The sequence below is a fragment of the Leptinotarsa decemlineata genome, unplaced genomic scaffold (genome assembly GCF_025532065.1).
Source record: "Leptinotarsa decemlineata unplaced genomic scaffold, Ldec_3_MD MMD2_tig00026328_RagTag_RagTag, whole genome shotgun sequence".
Lineage (NCBI taxonomy): Eukaryota > Metazoa > Arthropoda > Insecta > Coleoptera > Chrysomelidae > Leptinotarsa > Leptinotarsa decemlineata.
In genome coordinates, this window is record NW_027412688.1 from 17,680,228 (window position 1) to 17,694,804 (window position 14,577).

General features: G+C 32.6%; 2 protein-coding genes across 2 annotated transcripts in view; one reads left to right on the forward strand and one right to left on the reverse strand.

Moving 5' to 3' along the window:
* The window catches only part of VGlut (Vesicular glutamate transporter), a 246,183-nt gene that overhangs the window by 28,085 nt on the left and 203,521 nt on the right, over positions 1 to 14,577 (forward strand). The gene's annotated exons all lie outside the window — the stretch shown is intronic.
* LOC141485617 (uncharacterized) lies at positions 11,161 to 13,496 on the reverse strand. Its single transcript, XM_074182635.1, has 2 exons — positions 13,339 to 13,496; positions 11,161 to 11,552 (listed from the first exon to the last, which is right to left on the reverse strand). The coding sequence occupies exons 1-2, from the start codon at positions 13,351 to 13,353 to the stop codon at positions 11,211 to 11,213; spliced, it is 357 nt and encodes a 118-aa protein (XP_074038736.1). The 5' UTR covers positions 13,354 to 13,496; the 3' UTR covers positions 11,161 to 11,210.

The window sequence follows — 14,577 nt, forward strand, 5'->3', positions numbered from 1 at the left end:
AGGTACTTGAATAATTATTGTGTATAAGTGTCTTTAATTTCAGCTTTTCGTTCAGTTTTCTAGTTATTTGCTTACTAACATTGAGAAAGTGTACATAACCTCAAATAACGTAGTGAAAAATTTGTTTAAGAAAATGTTTACAATCACTTCTTATTGTAACCTGATAATATTTGTGTTTTTAGGTCCGAAAGATATTCTTATGTCGATTCAGCTATTAATGCTGCTTAATGGACTGCTTCACTTGTACTTGCTGTAGACTTGAACACTGTATCCTCTGTATCCTTTTCTACCTGAAAATGAAGAATACCAGCAGTCAGAAAGGTTTTATATTCGAGAAGTAAATATGTTCATTAGTGTTTTAGACTATGACACTAAATTTAAATATACCTATGTAAATATAAAAATACTTACATCAAAGTGATCTTCACAACAGTATAAGCAGCTTGTTGCAGACAGTTTCGGGTTCTTAAATTCGTCCCTTTTATAGCTTTACACCACTTTAATCGAATGTTTGCATTCCTCGGCCCAAAAAAAAAACTTTTTGAGGAGCACTTTTCGTTGTATTGTTGCACTTTGGAACTATGCAGTACTTATAAACTGATTTTCCACTACTTTCCATCTTTAATTTATTGAAATTATCAAGTAATAGAATAAAGAATCAACTATGTTTACTTCTCTGTGCTTTGGATCGCTTTGTTGACATGTACTTTGACGTCACATATTCCCGCCAAATGGTCGATCGTTTGAATTGTCAATATTTGGTATACAATTTTATAAATTTTTTTCTAACTAATTATTCATGTTTTTGGCATCTATCTCATGTTTCCAGTATTTGTATGCATTATATAATCGATTAGAACAATTAGAAAAAAATATGCATATGACCTATTGGTGAAACATGAGTTTCTCAAACGAGATGGTCACCACAATAACAGGTCGTTGCCCGCATAAACAGAGACTAGCTGAAAGCTGCTGGTACACATTCAGTCTCTTCACAATCCAAATGAAATTTGCATAATGAAACTGAATTCAATAAAAATCGGAAAACATATGTTACCATGAAACTGAGGAAAACAAAAAGAAGTATGAGCCAGTGTTTGTTACATTTCGAAACTCAAACTGCAGTAGTCTCATGAAAACCAAATGCAACCAACCACTTCAAAGGAAACAACTAACAAATCTGGAATTAGTTCATTATTTGTTGATTCAATGAGTCGGTGGAATGAATTTTATGATGTTCAAAATCAACATTAGTTTTTACCAAAAATCTGGTAAAAATTATTAGTTATCAAGAAGGATTTTTTATATTGCTTGAATTTTCAATCAGTGAATACCTAATCTCTGATGACATTATTTTTCATCAAGTAGGTGAAAGGTAATATGATTCAAATTGTTATATTAATCACTCATTAGGTAGAATTTTGTCAATATGAACATGTCTGAGGGAGCTATTTTATAGTGAAACACGTGTTGCGGTTTTCAAAACTTTCCAGTATAAATATCATTATAAAGTGTCACTTCGATGATAAACAAATAACTATGGGAATAATGATGTATGACAATACATCAACGTTACAAGAGTAAGTACTCCGAAAAAAGGAGTACATTCTAAAGGAAGTGCATAGGTGTGTGTGAAATGATTCTTACGAGAATAGCTATTTATGAAATTCGTGAAATTCCCTCACAAAATGAAACCTACTTTTGACATAAATATCATACAAAGTTTTTGTACAATTGTTCTGTTTTCATAATAAAATAGATGAAATTGATATTTTTATGAAAACACATTTTGACATCTCTTGTCAGTTAACTATTTTCATGTTACCGCATATTGAAGAGGCTGCAAAAAAAACGTTAATTGAATTGTTACCAAAAAAATCGGCTCAACAGTACGACATCGCATATTCTAATTTTCTTAGCCAATAAAGACAAAAAAACGTTGAAAGAAATTTCAGCGAAACCGTCTTCTTAGCCTATCTAGAAGAGAAATAAAAAATATGGAACTCGTCAACTTTGTGGAACAAGTTTTCAATGATAAAGTTGAGTTAAGAATGATGTTGATACAAGCAAATATTTTGAGGTAATAGCATTCTTAAAGCGGAAAAAAGAAAGTTATAGGCCCAAAAACTCTTACGTTTGATAAGTCCAGAGGTTTACAAATGAGGTTGCTACTATTTTCGGAATATATGGAGCCCACCGGCGTGAAGAGCTGTACCATTCATTAATAGAAGACATTAAATTAATGGATAAATCATTGATTGTTAAAATTACAAATACAAAAAAATAGGTCGTTTTTTTGCATTGTTGGAAAAAACATTGATTATTTTAATAAATACGTTGCATTACGCCCTTTTATTATCAATCATCAATGTTATGTTCTGAAATAGTCAAATTATAAATGTTAATACCAACCCAGTTGGTATAAACACTTTTGAGAAAATGCCCTCTACCATTGCTGAGTTTTTGAACCTCGCGGAACCAAAGGAATATAAAGGTCACTGTTTCAGAAGGTCTTCTGCTTCAGAATCAGGAGCAAATATAACGGATATTGAGAAGCACGGAGGGTGGAAGTCTACAACAGTAGCTGAGGGTTACATCGATCAATATGTTTCTTATAGAAAGGCTATTGTTGAAAGAATAATCCCAACAGCTAGCTCCAACGTTACAGCATCGTTCTCGTTCAAGAATTAAATGTTAACGCCCATGAAACTGTCAACTCGAATAGTTCAAATATATCACAAGGCTCTTCAACATCGCAAGGTATTGATATCAACAGTTTTTCTGATTGTACTTTTCATATTATTGTTCATAAATAATAATAATGTAATTATCGTATATAATACATTTTTAACACAATTAAATTGCATCTATATCTATTGTTCATAATAAAACTTCCTTGAAAATTAAATAAATATGCTTTGTTTATTGCTATTTGGTCGAAAAAAATCGTGTTAAAAATAACTGATGAAAGTACAGTAGAATCCGAATATTACGACCTTCAAGGCACCGGATATACTATGTCGTACTAACCGGACGACGCACAAAACGGATTAATTTTGTACATTAGTTCATTTGTCTTTCATTTAGTTGTTCGGATTGCAGATCGATAGGTGAATAAAACATTTTATAGGAATCACATATGCTTTATTTTAATAGTTATTAAAAATCCTGATGTACAAACATATGTACTGTAATATAAAGAGATGAAATACACACGAAATGCACGAAAAAATTGTGTTACTAACGTAGACAATCTGTTATTTGAGTTTGTTTTTGACTTTTGTTTGATAGTGAGAAATTCGTACAGCATTATGAATTCGCGACATCACCATCACATAACATCACCATCCAAGTTAGTCTGAAGAAACACATTGAGCGTTTCCGCAGTCTGCAGAGCTTCAGACACACTCAAGGATGGATAAGTCTCCTCTGGTGCGTCATCATCACCGTCATTACCTTTGCTATTCGCGTCATTGGCAATTATATTTTCCACAATCTTTTCATCTGATGGTTCCTCACAAGTGGTGACAGCATCATCAAAGTTATGAGTAACTGATAAATATCAATAGCAGTCGCCCAAATGTGCAGCGGCACGTTGTCTTCTTCGTTGAAATCATCTGGGTTTGAAGTTAGGCTACATTCTTCTTTGTTTCGCATAAAACCAGCGTGTTTGTAACAGTTGAAAATTTTTCCTTGCTTGAGTTGGTTCCAGACATCTTGAATCATTAGAATAGCATCAAGAACAGTGATTTTTGGATACTCAACACTACTGCTTGCGCAGCCGTCTAGAAACTGGATCATTTGCGGACAAACTCCCTTGCGAGGGCTGCATTTCATTCACCGGCTTCTAATCGGTGTAACATTACACTTTTTTCTTCAATTATGAACTTACAACAGGTGACAAAGACTTCACACTGGAACCTCTGACGTAAAATCAATCTATTAATATTTGTTAGTAGTACCTATCAATAAAGGTATCTAAGAATACTACCTATTAGTACTATACCTATCAATAGATGTATCTAAGAAGAGGAAGTGTGCCGAGGTATTGGTGCGCAGATTGTGTAAACAAAACATTGCGTGACGTTTTAACCGGATGTATTATCATGAAAAACGGTCGCTATAAGTGGTTGGTCGCTTAAACCGGAGTCGCACTAAACGGTATATTTTCTCAATAACTAAATATGAAACTAAACTTGAGTAAACATTATCGTCGCTATAAACGGATAGTCGTTATAAGCGGAGTCGTTATATATGAATTCTACTGTATTTTCAACACGCTACTTTGTAAACGTCATCTTTCAATACTCTTGACAACCATTGCAAATATCACTGTTAATGACAGTTGTACAAAAATATGTATACTCCACATACAAATATTAATGCGTGAAACTCAGGTAGAAGTAAAAACAATTTACATTGCAAAATACGTTTCGATCTCACGAGTTACGGTAGATGAGATTGAAATCACCTAACTGGAGTATCTTTTGAGACCACCTGTACATTTGAAAAATTTCACCTCGTTCCTTCAAAAGTCTAAAATTGACGTGCTGACAGCGTGACTGGGGAATGATGAGGGAAAACGTCCATTAGTTTTGTCTCCCGTTCCGAAATCTCTTAATCAGGCCATTAGCGAGTAGGATGTGCTTCCGTAAGCAGTCTCACGAAAAGCCTATTATGATATTAAACAGCCCTTTCCTGCTATTATACGTTACCACTTCAAACGTTTTGCTAAACATAGACTTTATCACTATAAATAAATCTCTGTGATGAGGATCTGTTGTGCATGGAGACTTTTGAAAAAGAGTTGTTTTTAATCGTTTTGTTCAGTGAAGATAAATGCTGACATAATATTTTTTTTATCATATTATTATCAATAGCGATTTGGGTTGTCAATATTTATCGTACTTATGAGTCATCTCAGATTTTTTCAAATTGATATTTCGATAAAACTCATATACTTCATCCTGATCTATTGAACATTGTATTTACAGATAGACTAAAAACGTTTTCAAACAATAGACCTTTACACTTTCCGAAATATCGAAATAATTCTCCAGTTACTATATTTTCTACTTTTTGTATGAGGGTATCCTCCTAACCTATCTCAAAATACCATATATAATCAACATCACCAGATGGTCATTCTACTACAGATAAAACAAATAAAGATTTCACTTCAAAATCATTCAATCGAACTGTTTCACAGTTTCCTTCAGATTCTCCCGAAGAAATAGAATATTTGGTATATTTTTAGGAGTTACTAACTTTTGGCAAAGGAAGTTTTTGACTGTCTAATACTCCATCTTGATACAAAATAATATGGGAAGAAGGAAGCAATCAATTAAAAAAAAAAACTCTCCCTATATTCAGTGTGTCCAAGATAAGGATCCTAAGCATGGGAATCTCAGTACCTGTTGGAGATACAGCTTAGGTTAAATTAGGAAAAAGTTGTGTTCTTTAAAGCTTATCTACATGGCGTTTAGAAACTTGAAGAATTTTCATGGCCTGCTGAGATATTTGGGAAAAACAAGAATTTGACAATATCAATTTTATTTTTTCTGACTTTATTTGAAAAAATATCAAAAAACGAATAACACTTTTTCATTGGCATTTTTAAACTACACGATGGTATTTTTAGTTTTTATATCCGACGTTTCGTTTTCAAAAAACCATCATCAACTTTATTTTTTTAAATAACCCGAAACAAAAGTACACCCTGTATCTGATTCCATTTTTTATTACGAATTCAACGATGTATCACATGCCATTGTTTTCTTTCTAGTTTAAAGGAAAATTACATTTTTTCTATTTTTAAAATAATCTTTAAGTAGGCGTTGTAAATACAGCAGCGTTGCTGTAAATACAGCAGCAATGTATCTTAATACATATCCAGAAAGAAAGCAGCCATGTAAGTCCATTTTCTTAGAGCTGGCTCGAAATTTAAAAGAATATGGTTCATTTAAAAAGCCTGTTTTATCTCGAAAAAAGTAATCTTCAGAAGAAGCCCAAAATAATGTTTTACAAGCAGTTGTTGAGAACCCTGAAATATCAACTAGGCAAATCGAAAATAATGTAGGAGTAGCCAAATCCACAGTTCAATTTATTTTGCGTAAAAATAGATATCACCCCTATAAATTTAGGATTTGCCAAGGACTTAAACCAGGGGATTTCGAACGGCGCCGAAATTTTTGCGAATGGTATACACGCGCGTGTGAAGAAGATTATAATTTCCTTTCAAAAATAATATGGTCACTAATAATGGTATCTTCAACCGCCGCAATACGCATTACTGGGCTCAGCAAAATCCGCGTGTTAAGAAAATATCAAGACATCAAGAACGTTTTGGGTTTAATATATGGTGTGCAATTTTAGGAACTAAAATACTAGGTCCGTTTTTTTACTATAATTCTTTGACCGCCGAACGATACCATCATTTATTGAAAAACTATGTAGAAGACTGTTTAGATAATTTACCTCTGGCACAGGTCAATAACTGTTGGTTTCAACAAGACGGTGCTCCTGCACATAATTCTAGACAAGTTCGAGAGTATCTTTCGCAGCGATTTCCTGGAAGGTGGATTGGAACCTTTAGTGAAGTGTCTTGGCCAGCGCGATCCCCTGACTTAACTCCTCTGGACTTCTTCATATGGGGTTTTGTTAAAAACCGGGTTTACCAACATTCTTTTGAAACTGAACAGCAGTTACGAGAATGTGTAACTGTCGCATTTAACACTATTACACCAGAGATGTTACGTGATGTTTTAAGTTCTACAGTTAGAAGATCATACTTATGTTTGGAAAATAACGGAAACCTGTTTGAACACCTCCTTTGAATTAAATAAAAAATGCGTTAATTTCTTTGTTGTTTTCATTACTTTAAAAAAATCATTATTAACCTACTTAAAAATACATTTTAAAAATAGAAAAAAAGCAATTTTCCCTTAAACTGAAAAGAAAACAATGGCATGTGTTACATCGTTGAATTTGTAATAAAAAATGGAATCAGATACAGGGTGTATTTTTTTTTCGGGCTATTTAAAAAAATAAAGTTGATGATGGTTTTTTGAAAACGAAAAAATACCATCGTGTAGTACCTTGAAAGTGCCAATGAAAAAGTGTTATTCGTTTTTTGATATCTTTTCAAATAAAGTCAGAAAAAAATAAAATTGATATTGTCAAATTCTCGTTTTTCCCAAATATCTCAGCAGGCCATGAAAATTCTTCAAGTTTCTAAACGGCATGTAAATAAGCTTTAAAGAACACAACTTTTTCCTAATTTAACCTAAGCTGTATCTCCAACAGGTACTGAGATTCCCATGCTTAGGATCCTTATCTTGGACACACTGTATAGGTGTAGATCATGCAAAGAAGTAATTTTCAGACACAAACTGGAAGAAAAACCCCTCCTGAAATAGCTATTTTTAATAAACATTGATCTATACGAAAGAAAAAATTGTTTCGAAGAATATACTTTCATATGAACACTGAATGGTACAAAAAAAAATTTCTGCTAAGTTTGTATTCCAAACATTCGTTATGGAATTATATTAGATATCAATCACAGGATTTCTACACAATATACTGAATGAATAGTAAAAATGTCACTTACTTGAAACACTGTCATCCTCAGTGGTAGACATCGATGTTTCGCCGTAAAATATTTGCCTTAGGATTCTTCAGTATCAATCTAGATTCTTCTCATATTATACTGTATGTTATATTATTATATATTATATTATGTATTACTATATATTATATATATTAAATACTATACTACTAATACTACTTTATATTAAATATATATTACTATATATATTTTTTTATTGAAAAATCACTACGCCACTGGATTCAGAGTGCCTCTAAATAAGTGTGACCAAAATTTCATGAAAAAATATTCATTATTAACAAAGTTATGACAACTGAAAAATTCGAAAACTCACACAGCTAACAGTCACAATATATCATTTTTTTATGATTTAAACAATAAAGTGCCGCCAGATGAAAAAAAAAAACAAATAGCGTAAATATTTTTAATGAAAATAATGGAATTACATTCACACAATTCAACTAACAATGAAGCACAAAATTTTAATAAACGTAACTAATAACTAATTATTGAAATGTTTCGATTCAGTGCAACAATTAATTCTAATTCATATTCTAGTAGCCTCTACTAATCCACTACGTATTTCGATACATGTGTCGTAGCGCTTACGAATGTTTCTGATTACGTTCCTTAGTTCTTGAGGGCTAATATCTGCACATACCTGTCAAATTCTTGCAAAAAGTTCATTTCTATCTCTTGAGCTGTTTTTGTAAACCTTTTGTGTGAGAAGTCTCCAGAAAAAAAAGTCCAAAACTGTGAGGTCTGGAGATCTGGGTGGCCACTCTATAAACGGACTACCACGGCCTATCCATCGGTTTGGAAAATGTTCGTTTAGCCATTGCCTCACAGTTCTGGCATAATGAACTGAACACCAATCTAACTGGCAATAAATTTGATCGTTCATTGATTGGTAGCTCGTGAATAGCATCCCAAAACTCTGTGTTTGAAAATTCTAGAAACCTCTGCGCATTAATGTTTTCCTCAAAAAAGAAAAGACCAATAATTAGTTCGTTCAGTATCCCACACCAGACGTTGATTTTATGGAAATACTGGCTTCTACAGTTTATTACCCAGTTAGGATTATCCACTGCCCAATAGCGACAATCATGTGATGACACTACTCCATTTGTAGTGAAAGTGGCTTCGTCGGTACATAAAATATTTTTTAGGAAATTTCTATCGTTTAAATATTCCCCTTGGACCCATAAACGATATTCCAGGCGTCTTGCTTTGTCGCCTTCTTGGAGTGTGTGTATAAATTTTGGCTTGAAAGGTTTAATATTCTTCGCCTTGGGACATCTCCGAATAGTTTCTCGTGGAATATTCAAATCTGAAGTGGCATTTCTTATACTGACATTGGGATTATTTCCGAAATAATCTAAAATTATTTGATCACTCCTTTCATTTCTGTTTCGTCTTTGTACTGGATTACTTTTTAACATCATTTTTGATACTGCACCAGTTTCATTGAATATTTCATTTATTTACCGTACCGCAGCTAATACGAGGACGATCTGGATATCTCTTATTAAATACTCTACAAATCTCTCTAGCACTTCTAACGTCATCTCCCGAAAGGCGTACAATTTCAATTTTCTCTCTTACGCTCAATCTTGCAGCCATGACACAAAATAATTCGAAAAACTATAAGGTGAATATTGTTGACAATAGTAGGTACACTTAAATCTTCCACAAGTGTCAAACTGTAATATCATTTCCATGGCAACTAAGATTTAAATTGAAATATTAGGTCTTAGTTTTAGTTAATTTGCGTGAAAACTTGAATGTAATTCTGTTATTTTCATTAGAAATATTTACGCTATTTGTTTTTTTTTCATCTGGCGGCAATTTGTTGTTGAAATCATTAAAAAATATATTCTCATGGCTATATCTGTTGATATAGGATGTTTTTTGTGACTGTTAGATGTATGAGTTTTCGAATTTTTGAGTTGTCATAACTTCGTTAATAATGAAGATTTTTCCATGAAATTTTGGTCACACCTATTTAGAGGCACTCTGAATCCAGTGGCGTAGTGATTTTTTCAATAAAAAAATCGCTAAGAAAAATCGTGATTTTCGACTAAGAAAAAATATCGTAGTATGCCCTGAAACTTTAATAAACATTTCAAATTTTGTCCCAAGGTAGACCTTTCAGTACTTCACATTTCAAAAAAAAATTATTGAAATCGGTTTACAACTTCAAATTTTAAGGAGGTGTTTCCATTAAAAATGGGTCACACTGTATATAGCGAAGGGTATTCTTGACTAACTAGTTAAGGAGAAATATGGAATATTGTTGTGGATGCAGTCGATGTATTAACGAATCAAAAGATATTCTTCTTGAAATTTCATATCCTTGCAAACTTTTGAATAAATTACTATTTAGCTCTCCATCCACAGTCATACATTTCCAAACAATTTAAATAATCCCATGAACAATAACAATCAAAATAATAATTTAAATATTCCATATAGTGGAGAGATACCTCCTAATACATTAATTTTCAGCTCACTACCATATTTTCAGTCTCTAAAACCTAAACTCCTTAACGTCTTCAAGAGTGAACATATTAAATTTGCCCAATGCATCGTTATTACCACTAATTGTCTATTTTCCAAAATTAAACCGTTAGTAAGTACATTTTTCACCTATCTATTTTACACTTATGTTGCAATGTTTGAAATTTCTTGTAGATGTATTGATAAAGGGAATAAACATTCTCGAAAGCTCGACCATATGACAAAGAGTATTCTTTAAACAACAGTTCAGTAATTTTGACTGCATCCCCAACAATATTCCATATTTCTATATATATTGAGAGTCTTGATATGGAAATAGAAGTTATTAATCGGACATAGCACTCAAGAAAGTGGCAAACCATAGACACGTGTTTCGGGCTTTTGGCCCATCATCAATATGGTGCAGCCAAGTGTAAGGATGAGCAACACTTGGTTACACATCGTTACACTTGGCTGCACCATACTGATGATGGGCCAAAAGCCCGAAACACTTGTCTATGGTTTGCCACTTTCTTGAGTGCTATGTCCGATTAATAACTTCTATTTCTATATCAAGACACTCAATAACTTTCATATTTGTATAATTTCCTGGACCCGGATGTCACGCAGGTAGCTATTGCTGCCTCCGTGGTGATTTTGATAGTTTTCTTGTAAACACAAGATTTATCAACTGAAACCACAAATGTGCGGTTGGCTCCTGCTGGTGGCTCCGTGCATTTGTATTTATATCTTTTGGTAACCAAGTGTTGCCCATCCTTACACTTGGCTGCACCATACTGATGATGGGCCAAAAGCCCGAAACACGTATCTATGGTTTGCCACTTTCTTGAGTGCTATGTCCGATTAATAACTTCTATTTCCATATCAAGACTATATATATATATATATATATATATATATATATATATATATATATATATATATATATATATATATATATATATATATATATATATATATATATATATATATATATATATATATTGTTAATGAGAATATTGAGTCTGTTAAAGTCAAGGAAGAAAAAAGAATTATTTTACATTATACATATATTTGAATTTTAAAAATATTCTACAAATCATTAGTAGCTTACTTTGGTTTTATATCCACCTTGGTGATGTCCATCCAAATGACCACCTTGATGGTGTCCATCCAAATGACCACCTTGGTGGTGTCCATCCAAATGACCACCTTGGTGGTGTCCATCCAAATGACCACCTTGGTGATGTCCACCTAAATGACCACCTTGGTTATGTCCATCGAAGTGACCACCTTGGTGCCCTCCATGTTGACTATCGTGGTGTCCACCCAGCTGTCCACCATAATTTCCATGTTGGTTATTTCCGTGGTTGTGGCCCCCTCCTTGACCATAACCACCAGGTACTGCAACGGCACATGCAATGAGGACTGCCAAAGTCAAAATCTGAAAGGAGATAACTATGTTTAGCTCCGTAAACCAGTAGGCCTCATCAACAAAAAAAATTGAAGCTTTGATATATAACACAGGGAATAACTGAATACGTAGAATATTCAGATGGATAAACATAATATTTATTTATTTATTCAGAAATAACAACAAGGAAGGAGTTCAAAGCAACATTAGAAATGTTGATGAAGTATTTCTAGAAATATATTAATAATGGGAAAAATTTCGCTTGTTTGATTGATGACCTATTCATTCTGTAGAAATTCACTACGTTCAACTACTACGTGGAAATTAGACAAAAGTTTTTTTTTGTCCTACGTAGAAAAAGTTTCAATATAAATATCCAAATTCAAAAATACTGCTTGCAGTATTTTTGAATTCGGATATTTGAGTAGAATCTCGAATATCTCATAGATCGAATTGACAAATAACCAAAACCTTTCAACCTGACGGGAAAAATGTAATTTTTTCAACTGTATTAAGTTTGATTCATGATGTTTTTTTGAATGCGTTTCAGGAAATTATCCGCGATATAGATTGAGGCAACACAGAGAGATTTTTTTTATTCAACTATTGAAGAGATTCATTCGTAAGTAACCACAAAAATCTGCATTGAAATTAAAATATGTTGAAACCTTCATATATTTCAAGAAGGGTGTAAATTTTCAATATCTTAGTCAGGAGGAAGAACTAAAATTTTGTCTATGAATTTTCATGGATTCACCTGAAGGTGAAAAACGATTTGTACGTAGAATTGAGAATGTTGAAAGATTCCTGGTACACATATTGTTAAATTAGTTTCATGTTCGATTTGCACTCAAATTGGTATTCCTTGAAACCAGTTTTTACTGGTAAGATACAAGTAGTGGCTGGGGAGCATATTATTTCCGAAAGAAGCTTCAAAAGTGAAAAATAGTGAAAAATTGTTCGTAGCTTACTTAAAGAAAAACATTAGCTACCTGAAAAATTTGGGTTCCATTTTTTATCTTAGGCGATCAAATCTTAGGAATAATATTTTGAAGAATCAGAGTTGGAGCTGAAAAGATAGAATAACTTCGACATCATATAAGAATAATTGACGGATCAACACATCTCGTATTCCTTTTTATACGTGCAATACAAATAATGACGATTTATTCCTAACTCCAATTATAAATATAGATTCACATTATTCTTCTTTGATATTTTTTGGGTTCCTTACCTTCTATAATCTGATTACTATTCATTCATTGATTTTCGAGATTGTAGAATGTTATAAACCCTAAAAACGCCAAGGAATATTACCTTCTCCACAAAAATTATGCCATTTCATACTAGAATTTCAAGATATTTGAAGGATAAAAATATCACCTTATGTATTTTTCAGCAGTGAAATTCTCTTTTGTGACAAATATTTCAATTCAAAAATATTTTGAATGAACTTTTCATAAATTTCAAATTCAACCGTATATTGTTCTGCACATAAAAAATTTGTTTCGCTTACTAATTATTGACAAATGAAAAATAGCTAATCAATACTTTCGAATTCAAAATCATCTAAAAGAACAATTCGTTCAGGCCTACTGACTATATGTGAAAACTTTAGAATTTACTATAAAGGAATACAATCATTTGAATCATTATTTTCAATGATCTCATTTGTTCGTCCCAGTCTTTGGATTACTTTGCGTAAAAATAATATAATAATAGTCATAGGTAAAACGGCGTATATTGATTTTGTGAAATGTATCGTTTCTCATCATACATTTTCTGAAATGAAGTTAATAATGGATTCAATACTTACGAACAGTTTAGACATGTTGGACTAGGGTGTAGAACGTATCACAGTTCAAAATTCAGACTAACTATGAATGCTTCGTAGAAGATTTCCTATTTATATAAGGTTATAGCTAACAGTAATTTCAAAGTTTTTTGTGTTCCTCATAATTAAATCAATCCTGTTTATGAGAATTGGTCACCGATGTGAAAAACAAGATTTGTTTTTCTACACGTCACTGTTATTTGAAGAACAAACCGATTACGAAACAGAAAAGGAAGAATATAAATTAACCTTGGGGCGAAAACCCAAATAGCTAAACCAGTTTGACTGAGATGATCAATAACCTTTTTGTACGTTATTCGATTTCTGTGTAAAGAAAACAAGATATGACATCACACCTGGGTCTCGAATTTGTAAATTATGATAATCGTCTTGTCTTAGAAATGTAGGAGAATCGACCGCATTGTTCTTTGTATAGTTTTTCGTAAGCTTTTACTACCAAATTTCCATAAATCAATAAAAGTAAATGAATGAATGCTTAAGATTCAGTATTGACTTCACCAACTGAGACAAATTGACTGACTGACATTGAATAAAATGGTAAAGTAGTTATTTCCATGTATTTTTTCGTGTAATTCAATGTTTATATGAAAGTAGTTGTTTCAGAGGGCTTTTCATTTCAGTTTGTGTCTGAAAGTTACTTCTTTGCATAATCCATACATTCTTGTAAAGAGTCCAAATAAACACTCCGGAGTGTAATAGTTGTTTATATGGAACAATGTGGCCAAAAATTCTCAAAACGGTATGCTGAACATGAAAGGTCCTTCAGATTAGGAGAAATGAGTCGATGTTTCATAATCATTCCTTGGAATGTAACCACAAGTTCTTGAATATAAACGATACAGAAATTTTGCAGAAGGCAAGCAAGGGTTGAAAATTCAAGTATTTGAAATTCTTGAAAATTCATAAGCATAAGCATTGCGGATGTAACCTGCTAAATGATCAAATCGATCTAGTTTACTCACCGGGTTTCAAATTAATGTACCCACATTAACCCGGGTAAACAAAATTCACGTACTAAATTAAGTTAGGTACCTCGGTTATTACCTATAGTGGTGTTTAGATTTATGAGGGTTAACATTGTAGATTAATTACGTTTATTGTATTCGTTTGGAAATGTCCTTATACAGTGGCGGATTAAGCATTTTACCGCCCTAGGCCCCGTCTAATACGCCGCCCTTTTTGAACAACAAAATTCTATAT